We start from the raw sequence: 20,213 nt of genomic DNA, 5'->3' as shown, positions 1-20,213 counted from the left end.
GATCGGGAGGCGATGGTGCCTTTCCCGGGGGTTCCTGAGCGCAGGCAAGAGTTTGCCGAGGAGGACACCGCGCGCTGTGCGGGATTACACCGGATGCCTCTCTGAGGGCCCCTTCCCCTAAACTTGCAAAGCCGGGGGGGGGGGGCGCTACCCGCAGGGAAGGGCGGCGGCGGCTGGGGGCAGGATGCGGAGCCCGGGGAGGCGGTCTCGTACCTTTCCCACTCGGAGGCGGTGGTGAAATCCGTGATCTCAAACACGTCGGACTCGGGCTGCGGGGAGAGAGCGGGAGAGGCGGTGAGTGCGGGCGGGCTGAGGGGAACCGGTGGGGGGCCGGGCAAGGGGCCGGGGGACTCACCTCGCTGTCCGCCGCCATCTTGTGCAGCCACTGGGCAGTAGCGCGCATAGGATCATGGGAGATTGGCAGGGGAAGGGAACAGGAGGGTGGGGAAGGCTGGCGAGAGAACCATTGGAAATGTCCCCAGCTTTGGGGCTTGCACAGAGAGCCACCCACTGCTCTCGGTCCAGTCCGATATCTCCCTTCCCTTCGCCGAGACAGCCCTGTCCCTACACTCCTCCACACCCCTCCCGAGCGACAGCCCGCCAGACACACCCCTCCTGAGAGACAGCCCTGCCCCTACACACACCCCCCTCCTGAGCGACACTCCTGCTCCTACACCCCTCCTGAGACAGCCCTAATCCTACACCCCTCCAGACACACCCCTCCTGAGAGACAGCCCTGCCCCTCCCCACACACCCTTCTTCAGATACAGCCCTGCCCCTACACCCCCCCACACAGCCTTCCCCAGACACAGCCCTGCCCCTACACCACACACACACAGCCCTCCCCAGAGACAGCCCTGCCCCTACACCCCACACACCCCTTCTGAGAGACAGCCCTGCCCCTACACTCCACCCCTCCTCAGATAGCCCTGCCCCTATACCCCACACACACAGCTCTCCTCAGAGACAGCCTTGCCCCTAGACCCCTTCACACACACCCCTCTTGAGAGACAACCCTACCCCCCCACACAGACATCCCAGCCCTGCCTCTTCATCTCCACACACACCCATCCACATACAAAGGCAGCACATCTTTTCCATCTTCACAGTCTCCTCAGAGATTTTATGCAGTATAGCTATGTCAGTCCCAAGATATTAGAGAGACAAGGTGGGTGAGGTAATATCTTCTATTGGACCAACCTCTGTTGGTGAGAGAGAGAAGATTTTGAGGAAGAAGAGCTCTCTGTGGCTTGAAAATCTCACCAACAGAAGTTGGTCCAATAAAAGATATTACCTCACCCACCTTATTACTTCTCGGAGAGACAGCCCTGCCCTATCATCCCCACACATACACCCCTCTACATACACAGACAGCTCAGCCCCCTCATCCCTGTACAGATACATCTCCATCCCCGCAGACACCCTACCACAGGGAGAGACACCCCAACCTAATACACTCAGAGACCAATGGGGATCTCCCCATCCACCCAGGCTGCTCCACACAGAGACAGCCTACTACATACACACGGAGAGACATGTCCTCCCTCACCCACTCAGAAATGCACACTTCTATACATACATGACCCTACTGCCATACTTACCCTGCTCCTATATATATTATCCAACACACAGATTTCCCCCACTCTTCCTTACATATCTCATAAGACACCATACACACACATCCAGAAAGAGAGAACTTCACACCCAGGCTTGTTTGGGGGCAGTATTTAGGTTCTTTCCCTCGCCAGATCTTCATTCCATTTGTTTGCATGAAGTTCTAACACCTAAATACATTCTTCATTAACACACCTTTGGCCTAGGACTATTTAATTACAGGGTGTACATAATGTAGAAGTAATATAATAGCAAACTATAGGATGTAGACATGAAAACAATACAATCAACATCTAATTTGATCTCTATTAGCACAAGAGTGAATGAATTTGAAAGCATACTAACACTTAACACTTCTTTGATATTCACATACAAGTGAATTGTCCTGAGACTCTGGCATGGGCTTGTACCTGGCCTGTCAGTGTCACAAGGTTATTCTATTTATAAGTAGTGATTTATGATTGGGTTTATTAAGAGCGTACCTTTGCCCAGGGGCGGCTCTACGTTTTTGGCCGCCCCAAGCAGTCATGCCCGGGAGGCGCCCCAGAGCCGCGGGAGCAGCGGACCTCCCGCGGGCATGACTGCAGACGGTTCGCAGGTCCGGCGGCTCCGCTGGAGCTGCCGCAGTCATGCCTGCGGGAGGTCCAGCCGAGCCGCGGGACCAGCGAACCGTCCGCAGTCATGCCTGCGGGAGGTCCACTGGAGCCGCGGGACGAGTGCCCCCTCCGCAGTCATGCCTGCGGCAAGTCCGGTTGTCCTGCCCAGCCTGCCGCCCCCCCGGGAAAGGGCCGCCCCCCCGGGAAAGGGCCGCCCCACGCGCGTGCTTGCCGCGCTGGGGTCTAGAGCCGGCCCTGCCTTTGCCTGTGCTGGAGGGATTATGGAGTCCTCTATTGGCTGGATGTTGTACTGGGGTTTAAAAGAGCCCAACACCATGAATGAGCCAGCAGGTGCATTACAGTATGCAGTTTAGTGACAACTATGAAGTCATAGGTAGATAGGGTTTGTTACAGTATATTCAATAAGATAATATTTTGATTATTTATTGATTTCTCTAAGAAGGGGAAAGGAAAGCAAAGCAAATACTGTATAGTAGAATCTGGCTAATTAGGACACCCCACTGCATGAACTGCCTATTCTAAAAGAGTTTGAAAAGATTTGAAATTAAATAGAAATATAAGAATAAAAACAATGTCTTTTGAAGGATATACTTTATGCATTAGTATGAGGCTGTTTTTAAAAGAAGCAAGGAGTTCAGGGAACTTTTCTGGGAGGGAAGTAATGAATTTTTAGGAAAGTGGTAGGAATTGACATCCAGAGAAAAGTGCCATAAAAATAGGTCAGGCACCAAAAGTGTAGCTAGAAAGACAAGGGAGAGGGATGTAGGCTGCTTCGCATGCTAGAACAGCGCTTTTGTAACTGGGGCCTAAAATCCTACCATGTAGTTTAACCCTGTTTTGTTTCATAGATGGCTGAGATGCCAACTTACAATTCTCCAAACAAAATGCCCAGTGGACAGTTGCCTTGGCAACAGCCTGTAAACTAAACTGTCTGGTTGTAGCAGTGGCTGCCTGAAGGATTTTATGCTAGAAGAATTTGCTTTAATAATGGGAACACAGTTGGCTATGCAATCTGAAGCTCACCCAGAAAATAAAATCAAAGTACACAGAATCACTGTGTGAATTAGCTGCTATCCAGTGAAGAGGGACAGCTATGACCTAAACATTATTTAGCTGCTCTTCGGATTGGTGTCTCTGTTTCAAAACTTGCTCTTTGATACAAGCTCTAGGTAAGCTCAGTGTTTCAGCATATTGTACAGAACCTATTATTTTCAATTATTATTTATGAAGCTCCACAGTTATGCATGGTAACTTACAATAAAGTAAAAAGACAAAATCTTAAGATCACCATCTAATTATAATCTTAGAAAACCAGTTTAATGGAATGCATGTGCTAATATACACTAAAAGTGTTGTCCAGTGATTAGCATAGAGGATTGGGAATCAAGAGTCTTGACTTCTATCCCAGTCTTTGCACTCATTAACTGTGGGACCTTGGGCAAGTCACTCAGCTTCTCCGTATATGTTTAAGCCATGTTTAAAATGGGGATAATACCTGCCTATCCCACAGAGTTGTTGTGAGGCTTAATATTATTGTGTTTTAAACGTTATGAGATCCTTGGATGAAAGGTGCCATATAAAAGTGCAATTTGTTATAAAAACTTGAATTTCATCCAGGATAAATCCATGGGAATAACTATCAACGAGGCTGTAGAGAGTGCTGTGGCACTTGTACTAGGAATTATGCTTTCCTGTTAGTTAATGTAATAAGAAATAAGGGACTGTGCCTGCTCATATTTAACAGTACACAGTAGGAAAATTCTTATTGCGTTCAATGGGAGTTGGATTGGGACGTACATTTTCTCAGTGTTTAGTTTATTTTATTTAATGTTGTGACATCAGTCAGTTTTTCCATTCCCATCAGTTGTGCTGTGATCTCATCTGAAAAGAAAATAAAGGAAGATAAAATAATTAGATGTATAAAAGATCTTAGTTGCATGAAGCAGAAAATGAACTCTTACTTTGCCACTTTGACATTTATTAACCTAAAGGTATTTGTTACCTTGTATGATGGAATCCATAATATAAAACAAAACAAAATCAATGTTACAGTTAATTAGTGGTTAGTCCCTACCCCTCTGTTTATAGCTAGGCTGAAAAATTTAAACATACTATAAAAATGTATTGTATTTAAGGTTATTATTCGGGCTAGTTAGTGTGATAAAAACTTATAAGGAACACTATGAATTTTATTGTTATAATTTAATAACACCAACAGTCCAAGCACTTAAGAATCTCTGCCACAAGTGGAATAATTTAATCTTAAAACAAATATTATGGAACAAAAAAGAACAATAAATTATTCCAAGGTTTCCTTGAGGTAACTTCAGAGATTGATGTGGAGATCATCATCAGCAATATATCTAAAGTTTAATAATTTCTCAGAAACCTAGATTTTCAGCACCCTAAAACTGGAAGTACAGCTCTGATCACAGCAGCTGAAGAGAATCTTAAAGTTAAGTATCCAATACTGCAAATGTATATTGACTTAATCAAGGGACATATTCAGGTCTCTTTTTCTCTGGTTTGTTAGATGCCTTCTATTCTCCAATGTTATATAAAAGCAGAGAGATCAAAATAAATCAATAAAAAAAAAACATACCAAAGTTATCACCTCTTTATAGGTCTCCCAGCGTGTCTTGTATTATCTCTGTCTTTTAGACTGCAAGCTCCTCATGGCAAAGGCTGTCTTTGTGTCTTGTATAGCATGGAGCATACTGTCAGTGCTCACAATAATAAAATAAATCCCCCCTATCCCAGGGAAGTACTGGCCTCCACTTCCAGCAGCTCCCATTGGCCTGGAGCAGCGAACCACAGCCAGTGGGAGCCGCGATCGGCCGGGCCTGCGGGTGGGGAAGGGGCTTTCCCTACATAAGCCGCATCCCAAGTTTGGGAAACACTGCTCTAAACCATAGCATTTGTTTAAACAAAGAAACCTTACCAAAAAAAATTGAACAAACTATGTGTTCAGATTAATTGTTCAGCCAGTCTGTTCTTTATTGTATTTTCTCTCTCCCTTCCTTTGTACATTGTCTATGTAGATTATAAAGTCTTCTGATAAGATATTTCTTTTCATTTTAGTCTTTACTGCACCTAGTTCACTCTTGGTGCTAAAAAATAAAATAAAAAGTTTTTATTTTGCACAGCTAATACTTGTTGGAAACTTACAAGTACATTTGACTCAATATCTTGCTGCAGTGATCTCCATGGGCTAATACAATGCTAAAATTGGGACCTTTGGATGTACTCCCATAATATTTACTAATACTAACAATATCTCCTTTTATTCATTTTAACTTGTAATCTTTTAATTTCATTCCATATTCTTCAGGTTTGGAAAAAGTAAACAGAAATACCATTCATTATTTATTATTCGGAGACTAAAAGGGAGAGAATCCATCAAGCCTATTGCCATCAAATCCATCTAGCGCTGTTGTGATTAAGATTATTTTTATTTTAATAATCAGACACTTGTGTAAGGTTTTACATCTTCATTGTGCCTTAATTAATCCTCACACCACTTCTAACAGTTTGTAACTAACTTCTTTTGTGACTCTTTGTGTAATCATATCCCTATTATGACATTGTAGATGGTTGGATTTCCCTTACAAAAGGGACAAGATATTCTTTTTAATTATAGCAATTAAACAACTGTCCCTGTGGTGAAACATCATGTGCACGAGAAATGTCTGTCAACTGTAAGTCCATATTCCCCAGATGCATTTATTGTAATCAACATGGCAAGGTGACCTACACCTCCTTCAGCACTTACTGGGTAGTTAAGTACAGGTTTCATTGTACTTTCCTTCCTGTGAATGAGCCTAGTCAAAATATCTCTTCCTGGAAAAACAGGCTTTGATTCTCCACTTAGTTAAGACTATTTTGTGCCCCTGGGAGCTATGCTGTCATGCATCATGGGAGGTGAGTCTAGCCAGCCCATAAATAACATAGGCATGAGGCACCAAACTGCAACCCCCATGAGGTACAGGGGCAGCATTTCTAAATCAAAATTTTCAGTTTAAACCAAAAGTTTTGGCTGATATTTCAGTGTTTGGATGAAATTTTTCAGCTTTTGATTTCTGATTGAAAAGTCAACATTTTCTGCATAAAGAAACTCCCAATATAGGGACAATGGATGTGGCATTTCAAATGTGCAGAATAATTCACTCAAAAATTTACATGTATTTATACAGGGCAAAAATCCCATTGACTTGACTGGAGCCAGGATTTCTATCCATATTTCCTCTCTTACTGTGTAGTGAGTAGCTAAACCCAAATTCTTACCTTAGAGGTCACTCCTGCAAGATGCTGAACACGCTGGCCCTGATCCAGAAAAATATTTAAGCACGTATGCTTAACTTAAAGTATGGGAGTAGTCCTACTGACTTCAATAAATCAGCAAGGAAAAAAACCCTTGCCCTATTATACAACTAACAGCAGTGGATTTGGAAATGACTTGTTTGATATCAGATGATAGGAGAAAAGGAATGTGTGCGGTGGGATACATGTTGATGGAAATTAAATTTGTGAGCTCACCCCAAAGAATCTGAATGCCTGGATGAAAATGAAAATGAGTGGCCAGACAATATACTTATTGCATCTCTCCATAGACATACAAAAAGACTCTATTGGGGAAATTGAGGAAGAAGAGGTTGTGTGTGAAGTTCTTACTATAGTACCAAGAGTGTGCTAAGACATGAAGGCAAAGGCCCTGTTCTAGGGAGTTTTCAATCTAAACAATTACTTTGGTTTTGCCTTTTAGGCAGGTATTATCAGTGCCCAGACTACGGCCAGATCAACAATCTGCTTCTTTTCCAAATGAAAGACAGAATTCAAGATGCATCAGTATACTTCATTACCTTTTTCCTTGAAGAAAGAGGAAAACAGACACCTGCATGATTTTGACCTCAACTTTCTGGTGCAGGGATCTTGCTCAGAGTCTAACATTTGAAGTCCCTTATAGGATTAGATGCCCTTCAAAAAATTAAAGTACAGATTCAGCAAAGTAAGTTACATTTTTTAAGTTATTACTTTGACAGTAAAGTTGTGTCTTTCTGTAGACTATACAAACAGGCTACAGTCAAGTGGCTAAGCCTCAAAATTAGCCTTTTGTTTTCAAATTCATTTTGTGTCTTCCAGTTTGCTTGCTGCCTTCTTCATGTTCAGTATACTTTGGTCAGACCACCATCCCTCTGTCTTTTTGTGTGTAGGAGCAATGACAGAAAACAAAAAAAAACAAACAAGGGAGAATTATACCCCTCTTCATCTGTTTTTGTGTTTAGTCAATGTGGTCAATCTTTGGGTGAAATCCTGGCCCCACTGAAGTCGAGAGTAAAATTCCCATTGACTTCAGTGAGGTCAGGACTTCAACCCTTTGTTTTATTTCCCCTTGCATTACCAATTCTAAATTGGTCAGTTTAGCCACAACAAAGGACATAAGAACATAACAATGGCTTTACTGGGTCAGACCAATGATCCATCTAGCCAGGGATCCTGTCTTCTGACAGTGTCCAATGCCAGGTGCCCCAGAGGGAATGAACAGAACAGGCCATCATCAAATGATCCATCCCCTGTCATCCACTCTCAGCTTCTGGCGGTCAGAGGTTAGGGACACATGGAGCATGGGGTTGCACAGCTGACCATCTTGGCTAATAGCCATTGATGGACTTATCCTCCATGAGCTTATCCAATTCTTTTTTGAACTCAGTTATATTTTTGGCCCTCACAACATCCTGTCAACGAGTTCTACAGGTTGTGTGTTGTATGAAGAAATACTTCCTTTTGCTTGTTTTCAGCCTGCTGCCTATTCATTGCATTTGGTGACCCCTGGTTCTTGTGTTATGAGAAAGAGTAAATAACACCTCCTTATTCACTTTCTCAAAATCATTCATGATTTTACAGTAGAACCTCAGAGTTATGAACATCTCGGGAATGGAGGTTGTTCGTAACTCTGAAATGTTCGTAACTTTGAACAAAATGTTGTTGCTGTTCTTTCAAAAGTTTACAACTGAACATTAACTTAATGTGACGCAATACAGCTTTGAAACTTTACTATGCAGAAGAAAAAATGCTCCTTTTAACCATCTTAGTGTAAATGAAACAAGCACAGAAACCGTTTCCTTAACTTGTAAAAAAAAATTTTTTTAAACTTTCCTTTTATTTTTTAGTAGTTTACATTTAAAACCAATACTGGACTGTATTTCCTTTTTTTTTTGGGGGGGGGGAGGAGGGGGTGTCTGCTGCTGCCTGATTGTGTACTTCTGGTTCCAAATGAGGTGTGTGGTTGATTGGTTAGTTCGTAACTCTGGTGTTCCTAACTCTGAGGTTCTATTGTATAGACTTCTATCATCTCTCCCGTAGCCATCTCTTTTCAAGCTGACAAGTCCCAGCCTTTTAATCACTCCTCATTTGGAAGCTGTTCTATACCCCTAATCATTTTTGTTTCCCTTCTCTATACTAGGGTTGCCATGTATCCGTTTTTCGACTGGAATGCCCAGTCAAAAAGGGACCCTAGTGGCTCCAAATCAGCAGGCTCCCTACCTGGATCTGTGCTGCTCCTAGAAGCAGCAACATGTGCCTCAGCTCCTACGTATAGGTGTGGCCAGGGCTCCAATTCTAAAATGTCTTTTTTGAGATGGGGGCAACCAGAACTGCATGCAGTATTCAAGGTGTGGTTGTACCATGGATACATATAGTGGCATTATGATATTTTCTGTCTTATTATCTCTTTCCTAATGGTTCCTAACATTCTTTTAACATTTCATTTATTTTGATTTTAAGGGTTAAATACCTCTGATCTAAAGCACAACAACAAGAGAGGTGAGATGTAATTTTATACGATATTAAATATTAAATTGAATACTGTCTTCCAAATTTCACATTATTTCTAAATTTGAAATGATAACTCATACCTAAGAACGGTACAGCACAGTAACAAAACGGTAAGGTGTAACTATTGGTGGAAAAACTATATATCTGCCCTCTGCTCAGCTTTCCCAGTATGATAAGAATTGCCAGCTATATTACACAATGGTTTATACAGAAACAAAATTGCCAGCTAAATCATGTCAGATTTTTTTTTTTTTTTTGGGACATAGAAAGGTGTGGAACCTTTAAAAAGCTGTATGTGTAAGCATTTCAAGTATGTGCACGCTGGATATTAAACCTCCAATTTTTCTGGTGTTTTTTCTAGAATCAGCACTTATTTTTCTAGTTTTTATAGCAATTTAAAATTGAAAGCAAGCAAACCATGAAGAATACGTCTTGATTTTCAGATAACTGGTTGAGCTTGTAGTGCTAGCAACTAGAAAAAGAGTCTTGCCAACTATTATGTGGATTTAATGTGGAAATTCATGATAAATTGTGAACAGGGAATAGTATAAATTTTTTTTTACTTACTTTTCTAATCATAGCCACACTTTACTTATTAAACAGGAATCATATCATTGACGTTCCATGCAGCTTCAAATGCCTTAGGCAAATAAAGAACACTGTATCCAAGAAAACGAGAATCTCCTGTTTATGTGTATGCATTAATAGCAGTCACCACATAGGAATTGTCATACTGACTCAGACCTGTGCTCCATCTACTCCAATAGCAGATATTTCAGAGGAAGGTGCAAGAGATCTTATAATGGAGAATTATGGAATATGCTCTCCATAGGGAAAAGTTTCTTCCTAACCCTTGTCAATTAGTGATGGTTTTAATGCCTTGAAATTTAAAGATTTATATCCCTTCTAAATATTATTTTAGCCCTATTGAATATCACTGTGGCTATTCTCCATTTTTCTTATAAATATCCAATCCTTTTTGAAGCCTGCAAAGTTCTTGGCCTTAAATTATATTTAGTGGCAATGAGTTCCACAGTTAACTATGGAAGCTTATCCATAAAATATCCATATTTTAGCTCATGCTAAAATAAATTTGTTAGTCTTTAAGGTGCCACAAGTACTCCTGTTCTTTTTACAGTTAACTATGCATTGTGTTAAAAATATTTCTGTTTATCATTTTGAACTTGTCTTTCAATTTCCTTCACACTCTGCTTATTTTTGTTTATGATGAGAAAAGGTAAGGTGTAGCATTACTTACAACTCATTATTTTGTATACGTATACTATCTCTTCTGTTCTTCTTCTGCTCTGTAAATTAAGCAGTTCCAGCCTTTTCAGCCTCTCCTCACACGGACCTCTTTTCATAGTGCTCAACATATCAAGACTGTTTATAAATTGATGCTGGGAAACAGTAAGGAGCCTAGAAACAAATTTTATACTGAATAATTTCACAAGGCATAAAAGAATAAAAATAAAAAGTGCTTTGAAAAGGGACAATTCAAATTAGGGAAGATATTTAAGGAGATAATTTGTTCAGACTCAGTGTGGTTTAACTTTTAATTTTATTTCATCCCTTAGGTTATACTGACCTCTAGAGGCACAAGAGTTGGAATAAATCAAACAATCCAGATAAAAGGTGTGCAGACTAAAAGAAGAACGAGCCTGCCAAAATTCTGAATTTTAAGGTATAGAACTTGTTCCCCACACCAGCACACTCAAACCTTGGTTTGCTCCAATGGGACAGACAACAGCACTATTTTGAAATTATTGTATACAAATGAGCACATAGTGCATGCAAATGACCACTAATTGTTTCTGTGGAATTGGGTTTGTTTGTACATTTGCATATCAACACACAGCATGTTCTTTGAGCTCATTTTCCCCCATATGCTACCCCACGTACACTTTGAAATATACTTTGTGCCAAATCCTCTTCATGGAATTCATGTAAATAGTCCAAATAGGAATATACTCACATAATTCCCTAAGCACTGCAGAATAATAGATATAAGGTAGTTCTACCTACAGGAAAAAAACAAACATTATTTGTACACACAATGTGGGCAAACTGGGTAACAACAGTTTGACCACTCATTGTAAGTGAGGCCAAACTTGTAACAGATGAAAAAAAATTGCTTTAGTTTAAGCAGGCCTTGTCTACACAAGGAACATTTAAAAAAAAATCCATCTAGTACTACCACCATTGTGCTGCACTGGTGGAAGCCCTAGGGTAGGCAAAGTTCTTGCAGCTTCTGGCATATTTACCATTGTGTCAATTAATCATGTGTCAATATAGTATGGTTTATGGAAACTGGTGAGGCTAGATTGAACACCTGGATGAGCTGCACTGTTTCAGCTGTTTAAGGTTATAGTAACAAATCTGTTGAAGGTCTGGAAAGAATTTTCTGCATGGATAAAACAGCTACAATTAAGATATCACACTTTTATAGTTCTGTGGTTGAAAGCTTTTTTTTTAACTGCTTAAATTAGATTTATATTCCATGGCATCATGACTATTAGCATTACTTGAAAATTCACTAGTTACAATACATTCTTGGAACCAGAATAAAGACACAAATTTAACTGTAAGGGTTGTTCTTTCATTGAGAAAGTGCACAGCAAATGACATAAGTTCTAGGATATCAAAACACTGGTTACCATTTGAATTTTTACAGAAAACACATAGAAATCATAGATCAAAGACACAGTTAACAGGTAACATCTTATGATTTTTATAAGCTTGTGTACAAGGGCTTACTACATACCTCAAAAAAAAAAGTGACATGTGCCTCATATCAAATAATTCCTCTTTCCCTAGTGCTAAATGCATAGAAATAGAGGATAAAATACACAGATCAAATGGGTCATTATAGCTATCAACCATCTTTGCATTTTATGTGTTGATATTGGACCTGAAGATGAGTTAAATACTGAGAATTTGCCAAAAAATACAGTTGGGCATATTTTCTTGCTTAAAACTATTGATTACTGCCTCAAAATTTTGTATTTGATCTCCCAAATATAAAGCATATTACTAATAGTTTGTTCTGGAACTTACAGTTTCGCCTGGCACCAGTGACATTTCAACCTATAAGAACAGTTCAACTTACTCCTTTACAGGACAATGAAGTCAATGCAAATGCTGATAGCAACAATATTTTGAGTATTACAAATTCTGTACCTATGCCTACAAAACCATGTACGAAATTTTACCAGCCTCAATAAGCCAAACTGTAGCAAAGGCAGGCTAAAAAGTCACCAGAACAGGCTCCTGCTAGTGTTTCTGATAGCTCTACTTCAACAGGAAACCTGGACTCATTCAGAATGGATGACTATTACAAATGCTCTGCAGACTTGAAAGAACAAGCAAGTGAAATAAAATTAAAATGCAGTAAAGCTGATGTAGGTATTAAAACTGAGCAGGCTGACTTTGAAAAATATCAGCTTTCAATAACCTATGAAAATTCAGATATTGTGAACACCAGTGTTTTTGATGACAGTCATGCTTATTTCAACTCAAGTGAAGTGACAAACACCAAGGAGAACTGTGAAATATTTGCAGTTCAGTGTCCTGCATCAAGCAATGCAGACAGTGTAAGAGCTGGAAACTGCGAGAGAAATGTAGCACCAAGGAGTGCCATTAGAACTTATGTAGAGGAAGTGGATGTTTCAGGGGTGATACCTGCTCATAGTTGGTGTGCAGATGTAGACACTGTGAACGCCGTGCTTGAAAATCATGGTTTAGACTCAAGCTGCAAAAATGAAGTAGTAGAATCATATAATATGCTAGAAGATAAATCTGTAGCTAAAATCATTCCTCACTTTTCTGCTGGGAAAGCAGAAAACAGTGTTTATCCAGTAGTCTTTGGAACAACTGAAAAAATTGCAATTTCAGAAGCAACTGAAACAAAAATCAATAAACCGGTTCCTCTTGTCTATATTACACTATCTGAACATGAGCCACCTAGGGCACCACAGATTGCCAAATATCCCACCAGAAAAAAGGATGTCATCCATAGCATGCCTCCTAATGTGAGTCACAGCTTCAGCATACTTGCTTACAAAGAAAATGACAATAAAATAAAAACTAATACAAATAGATCTGCTTCAAAGACTAAAATGAGTAGCGAAGTACCTCAAGATTTCTCTGTTTCTGATAAGAGTTCCACAAAATGTAATGCACACAATACTAACATCAAGAACCAGATTTTCCCTTCTGTAGGACTGTCTCATCTGGAATATGAGGCTTCCTCAAAGCTTCAGAAAAAAAGACCTCAGATGAAGAAACACCATGTTCTTCAGAGTGCTCAGAAATCTAAAAAGCAAGCATTTCCTTATATCTGCAAAAGTTCAAGTAGCTTAAAGAAACATGTTACTCCACTTTCTGTTCCACGAACACAGTCTGCCTCAGATTTCTTGAATTTGAAATATAGTGACATGTTCAAGGAAATACATTCAAATGACAAAGGCCCAGGGATTTATGAAATGTTTGGGACTCCTGTATATTCCCAAGTGCGTGGACTTGGTCAACATGAGAGCAGATTTTACAGGGAAGTTTGTTCTGCTCCACCTGGGAGATACACTGCTAATAAACGTAAATCTACCTGCACTACTGAGAGAGACAGCAGCAGAATAAGGAGCACCCAGAAAAGAACACGTTCTAAACCCAATAACACAATTGGCATTAAACAAAAGCACAAAGACTTAACACCAGAAGAGAGAAGTTCTGAGTTAAGAGATAGCAACACGGAGCTGGAAGATGTAATAATTTCTGGTCCAGATTGGCACATAAAGGCTTCAAGGAGCATGCCATTGTTTAATGAAGATGAAGGTCAGCAGTTTCTGGTTTTGGAAGAGTTTTCACAATTCACTAAACAAAATGAAATCATTCCGAATTCAAACTTGTCAACTATTAAAGAAGTCCCTTTGGAGCAGTCTTCAGATAATAGAGATGTAGTTAACAATCAGATTCTTGCAACCAATGTCCACAATTTTCAGCAGGTTAATGATAAACATCATGCAGAATGTGTTGCTTTAGTGAGCAGTTTACTAAAGACAGATCAGAACAACAAGTGTGTAGTCCAAGGAAGAGTGGATATGGATGACTCCATGAATCTGGAAGCAAACCAGACCTTCTGCAAATCTATAGATAAATATGAAGCACTGTTTGCATTGTCTTTTCCAGACAGAGCAGACTGTGTATCTTCTCAAAGAAAACTAGATCAGAATTGGACGCACATGTCTGAAAATTGTAATTCAGAAAATGCATCAACTCAGCATCCAACAAACCAGACTTTAAATGCTGCAAGCCCAGTTTTCCAGACTTATCAAAATATTCTAGACTATGCAGATAATGAAGAACTGACTGATGAGTTGCTTTGTTGCCTGGCGGCAGAGCTGCTAGCACTTGATGAAAAAGATACTGCCTCTTCCAAAATACCTACAAAGAATACAGGTTCTAAAACAGAAAATGTATTTGCTAAAGAAGAAAGAGGCAGCATGAATGAAGATGGCAAAGTAGTAGCAAGTGCAGAGGAACAGGTAAAAACAAACTTCCCATATCTTGCTAATTGTTTCCCCATGCTGTAGCAACACCAGCATGAAAAAACAGATGAGCCCCCATATTAGTCAAGCAGATGGTAGCCTGTCCACATCCAGAATATTTGTGCCCAGTTCAATTTTTGTGCCTCATCCTGGTGTGCAGACAGACTTGCCCATTAGAGATTTTCCAAAACGAGAAAACTGTATAGTTAGCCTATACTCCTTTGACTACCTAGTCACTTTCTCAGAATCTCAATAAGCAATTGGCATAAGCAGAGTATCCATCTTGAAGACCACCAGAAGTGACAAATAAGCCTGACCAACAGTGACCATATTCCAGGATGAAAAGAGTAATTATGGAGAAACTAAGATGGGCAAGGCTAAAATAATAAGCAGTGATATAAACTGGGGAAATTGGTCAAGGAAGGGGACAAGAGATATTTCTGCCATAGGAACAAACCCATAGATTTCTTTGGGCCAAGGCAAAAGCACAGGCTCTCTAACCCTAACTACTACAAGCAGTGCCTGCCTTCCACAGAGGGCCGCCTCCTCCTTTTGGATCTATGTTAGCCATCAGATGGCTGCTCTAGAAATGACCATAAAGTGTTGGTTTATCATAGAAGATTGAAATGAGTTTAAATTGGGAAAAATAAAATAAAAATAAGAGAGCTCTATTAGGGAAGGAGCAGAGCATAGTTATAGGACACTGAACCGGGCCTCAAGAGACCTGGGCGCTCTTCTGAACTTAGCCACTAACCTGCTGTGTGACCTCACGCAAGTCATTTCACCTCTCTACTTCTTCCCCCCCATCCCCTTTGTAACTTCAGGGCAATTATTTTTCACTGTGTGTTGGTGCACTGCTTAGCACATTAGGGCACTGATATGTAGGTGCTACTGTAACACAAAATAGTAAATACACACCCACTTGACAGATTTCACTTTCCCTCCTCATAAGCATCCCTGGGTAGATAGGGAAACTATTTCTCTTCATTCTGAAACGCCCCCTTCCAAATTAGCTCCAACTTGTTTCAGAGCAATTGTTCTGGAGGAAGCCATTTCTATGGCTGAGATGTATTTAAATATATTATCTAGTCCAAGGCTAGTGTCAGGTTGATTCTTCAGATTAGTAAAATGTAGGTACTTGAGTGACAGACAAGGGGATACCCTGCTATCAACCTTTCTTCTCAGATGGATTCCCTAACATGCTTTCTCACTGGCATTCAATAGTGCCTAGATACCATACTTACACATTACTTGAAAGTACTTCTTACATACTAGTCATTGTGCCTACGGGCCAACCAGGAGCCTTGTAATTTGACTACTCTAAAGAAATATTATAAAGAAGAATAATTTCAGATTGTTTTTTAAAACATGTGAACAACATTAAAATAAAGCCTTTATCTTCCTTTCTCCTCTGACCCACCCTCTCCCTGACTACCACTCTCTAGCAGAGTTACAGTAAAGTATTCCTGGCACCAAAGAGGGAAAGTGACTTGTTGAACTTCAATGAATCTACAGCATTTCCAGAAAGCAGTCTAGGTAATAAGGCTCCTATCACATGGACTAGAGGTGAAATCCTTGGAAAGGGAGCCTATGGCACTGTAAGTTAAAGTCTGAATATTAAAAAAAAAATGCATTTGCCTCAAGCTACATAATTTCTCTATAACTATTTCCCCTATTATCCCATTTACTGTATGTGTCAAAATATTTTGGATTATACAGATGAGTTCTAGATCAACTTCCATGATACATTTATTTTTTAAAAAGCCTGTCTTTAATTCATATTTAAATTTTTTTCAAATACTGGTTTGATTGCAGGTGTACTGTGGTCTGACAAGCCAGGGGCAATTAATAGCAGTGAAACAAGTTGCTTTGGATACCTCAGATAAAGTCACTACAGAAAAGGAGTATCAGAAGTTGCAAGAAGAAGTTGACCTGTTGAAAACACTAAAGCATATCAACATTGTAACCTATTTAGGAACATGTTTAAAAGATAACATCGTAAGCATTTTCATGGAGTTTGTTCCTGGTGGCTCAATTTCCAGTATTATTAATCGTTTTGGGCCATTGCCAGAAATTGTCTTTTGTAAATATACAAAACAAATTCTACAAGGGGTTGCATATTTACATAAAAACTGTGTGGTACACAGAGATATCAAAGGCAATAATGTTATGCTTATTCCAAATGGTGTAATAAAGCTGATTGACTTTGGATGTGCAAAGCGTTTAGCATGGGTAAGCCTGAGTGGCACACACAGTGAAATGCTCAAGTCTGTGCATGGAACTCCATATTGGATGGCACCAGAAGTAATAAATGAATCTGGATATGGAAGAAAATCAGACATCTGGAGCATTGGATGCACTGTATTTGAGATGGCAACAGGTAAACCACCTCTGGCTTCCATGGATAGGCTAGCAGCTATGTTTTACATTGGAGCCCATAGAGGACTGATGCCTTCTTTACCTGACCATTTCTCAGGAAAAGCAGTGGACTTTGTCCATGTATGCTTAACCAGGTAAGTAGTTTTTTTACTTATATATTAGTTTGAAATAACCACTTTTGATCTTTGATGCAGTTTCTCAAATTGTTTTAATGTTGCTGATCATCCGTGGAAGCTTGGGTTCCTATAAGATAAATGCCTATTTAAGGTTGAATTTACTTAGCATTCCAAGAAGGCTTGAAATAATACTAAATATGAAGGTTTCAAATTCCAAAATGCCATATATCAAAAGTTATGAACCTCTTGTTTTTTTTCCATCAAATCCTGGCCTATTTATATGGAGCTAGAGCATGCCATGGATGGTTAGGTAAATCTCCTGAGTTCAGTGGAGACACCATCTTAAAAATGCCCATTGCCAGGATCTGACTTAGGTCGAGCAAAGGGAAAACAACTTATAAGACTGAGTCATAAATGGGGGAACCCTCACATAACTATTTACTTTTCTATTAGAAAATTCTTTAGCCATTACCATTCTAGAATGTTCTTTTTCTGAAAGAGAGCACATTCCATGTAAGTCATTCAGCAGACCTGGGTGTTTTTTTCAATGTTTACTTTAAAAAAAGTTTATTTTTTTTAGATTTTTAAACAGCAGTTTACACCCAACACAACAGAAAAGTTACATTTGAAGGGGTAGGAATAGCACAACAGGCAGTTTCCTGCTGTCTGCAGGCATTCCAGTGAAATGAATGGGAGACTTTTATGGGCAGCTGAGGAAAGAATTTGAGCCCCACAGAGACAAATGATTTAGTGGATAAGGCAGTGGCTGGAGAGTCATGAGACCTAGGTTCTATTCCCACTTTGTTACCGACCTGCTATGTGACCGAGGGTGAGTCACTGCCTCTTTGTGCTTGCTTCCCCTCCCACAATACTGTGTTGTTCACCTAGGTCCCAAGGGAAGAAAATCCTATAAAACAGCTATTGATAGAGAGAATGTAAAGGAAAATTTGAATATTCATCAGACTGGGTGATTTTGCATTTGCTAAGATGCTTCCATCAAAGACTTTTAAAGCATTTTACATTAATTTAGCATTAATACCCCTGTGATGCAGGTATTGTTCTAGTTTTACAGAAATGAAGGAAGGAGCACACACATTAATTTACTTGTCCCTGGTTGCAAAGAAAGGCTGTGAAGAGGAACCTCAAGGCTAGCCTTTTCCCCTTGATATACATCCAATGACATTGAGAATTAGCCCCCATCTGTCCCCCCCAAAAGTGCCTTACTGTACAACTCTCTTTGAAAAAATCATGGACAACTACAGATGGGAAATTTGGTACCACGTGGGTTTTGGTATTACATCTGGGTTTACCAACAGTCTTCATTAATAGGAAAGAGGCATTAACTAGAATGTTAAAATCTGCATAAAATGCTAAGTTAGGGCCAGCTTCAAACAAAATACAAATGATCTAGAAAAATTAAATACATGGGCAGAAAACAATATTAGATTCAGTTTGAAAAATGCAAATTGAAACAGGCATATGGAAGCCCAGAGGAAGGAAACCTAGAAAACAGTCTTCCCAGTGTTCCCAATTCTTGTGACTTTATCATGACTCATGCCATTTGGGATGTTCTTTTTAAAAAGTCTTGGGTCCTGGAGTCAAGTGATTCCACAAAAATCTCAGCTTTCATGTAATAATAAAAAATAAAAAAAGTTTCTAGCCCACATAGTTGTGGAGATAAGCTTGAGAATATGACCATAGTCTATCCCAAAAGCTCAAAAACAGAGAGGGGGAAAAAAAAGTAGCTAATGCAGATTTGGTCACTGCACATAGGTAGAGTCAGCCAGCAGAGAAATAAATCATTCTTTAAATAGCTTTGATGCAAATGCCTCTGGAATAGCCAGATTACAAGAAAGCTATTGACTAATTGGAAGGAATTCAGAGCAAGTGACAATGAGATCAGAGGAAATGATTTATGAGTTAAGAATACTATCAAATTTATGACAACCTGCACTTTTCACCAAGTCCGCCCCAAGAACGTCCAAGAAAAGAGGAATGACTGGAGAAATTAGGAATTAAAATTGTATCTAGATTTTATAACTTAACAGTTAAGCAACATGGATGTTTTGTAACAACTGTTTATTTTATGTATTAATTTCCCTCACCCCACTATGCAGAAATCAACATGAGCGTCCGTCTGCTGTACAACTGCTGCAGCACCCCTTCATGAAGGGAAGACAATGAACTTTTCAAAACTTCTGCCAAACTAATGTATATTTTTGACTCATATCTATTTCTACCACTACAAAAGGTTAATTTGCATTTGATTTGAAAATGGGAGTGTAGTAACTTACTAAAACTCAACAATCAGCCAAACATTGGAAAGCGCCTATGAGACTGCAATATAATTACACTAGTTTGATTTGTGATATGAAATCCTTATCAGGGTAGGGGAATGCAGTTGCCATTTATCCAGTAAAGAAATTCTTTGCTCTATATACACACTGGTCTGTAAAACTTCTGTAATGAACATTTCCTGTTTTCTCTGGAAATAGGAATGCTATGATAATTTGAGAAGTTTCGTTCTTTTTCCTGGGACTGGTATTAAATTCACTTTGCCATAGTGAAGTTGTCACTTGTCTATATCGCCACTGAATCTGTGCATTTGATGGGTAAAATTTGGAAGGGGGCCATTTAAGATGTCACTAAAACTACAGTATTAAAGAGAAATCTCTGAATGCTGTAAAGGAAGACCGTCTTTTTCCAGGGTTGATGCACGCTCTTTGGACAGATGCATTGTACTTCACTGATACTGAGCAGTAAAAACACAGGCCAAATGGCTATGAAGTGCTTGACTGTTAATTAAAGAGCTATAAAATGCTAATCAATCTACTGTATTCAATATCTTGGTTATGATTTAATGGAAGAAATTTGATTTGACACTGAAATTTGGATATTCAATATAGTGCATGGATTGGTTGCTTGAAAAGCAAGATTACAGCATTTCTGATTGTATAAGATGTGATATTGTGGGTACAAGGCAAAAAGGTAAAGCAGGAATCAAATATACACAGGAACAAATAACTGCTTAGAGGTGATGCTTGAGTCATCAAGCTATTATGAGCTGAGAGGGGTAAAATTTCTCTCTCTCGTACAAATTGAAGTTCTCTCAC

At 39.6% G+C, this 20,213-nt stretch overlaps 2 protein-coding genes across 7 annotated transcripts in view; one reads left to right on the top strand and one right to left on the bottom strand.

Moving 5' to 3' along the window:
• Positions 1-476, bottom strand: part of RAB3GAP1 (RAB3 GTPase activating protein catalytic subunit 1) — a 41,687-nt gene extending 41,211 nt beyond the window's left edge. For 2 of the 4 annotated variants that reach the window (XM_045032183.1, XM_045032184.1), the window contains exons 1-2: positions 356-468; positions 214-269 (exon numbers count right to left, since the gene is read on the bottom strand). In XM_045032183.1, the coding sequence (XP_044888118.1) occupies positions 214-269; positions 356-403 (104 nt within the window). In that variant the 5' untranslated portion in view covers positions 404-468. Of the gene's footprint in view, positions 1-213; positions 270-355 lie in introns of all 4 variants that reach the window. The other 2 variants (XR_006582616.1, XR_006582615.1) reach the window with 2 other exon arrangements.
• MAP3K19 (mitogen-activated protein kinase kinase kinase 19) lies at positions 209-19,785 on the top strand. Of its 3 annotated transcripts, none has more exons than XM_045032182.1 (9): positions 209-294; positions 3,080-3,400; positions 6,994-7,236; positions 9,012-9,050; positions 10,640-10,746; positions 12,122-14,602; positions 16,054-16,203; positions 16,421-17,118; positions 19,218-19,785. In XM_045032182.1, the coding sequence occupies exons 6-9, from the start codon at positions 12,386-12,388 to the stop codon at positions 19,282-19,284; spliced, it is 3,132 nt and encodes a 1,043-aa protein (XP_044888117.1). In that variant the 5' UTR covers positions 209-294; positions 3,080-3,400; positions 6,994-7,236; positions 9,012-9,050; positions 10,640-10,746; positions 12,122-12,385; the 3' UTR covers positions 19,285-19,785. The 3 variants fall into 3 exon arrangements, with proteins under 3 accessions (XP_044888117.1, XP_044888115.1, XP_044888116.1); XM_045032180.1 differs by having other exon boundaries at positions 16,051-16,203; positions 19,218-19,784; XM_045032181.1 differs by lacking the exon at positions 3,080-3,400 and having other exon boundaries at positions 215-294; positions 16,051-16,203; positions 19,218-19,784.
• Positions 19,786-20,213: the final 428 nt, after the last annotated feature.

The sequence above is a fragment of the Mauremys mutica genome, chromosome 10, assembly GCF_020497125.1.
Source record: "Mauremys mutica isolate MM-2020 ecotype Southern chromosome 10, ASM2049712v1, whole genome shotgun sequence".
Lineage (NCBI taxonomy): Eukaryota > Metazoa > Chordata > Testudines > Geoemydidae > Mauremys > Mauremys mutica.
This window is presented reverse-complemented; position numbering and strand designations above follow the sequence as displayed.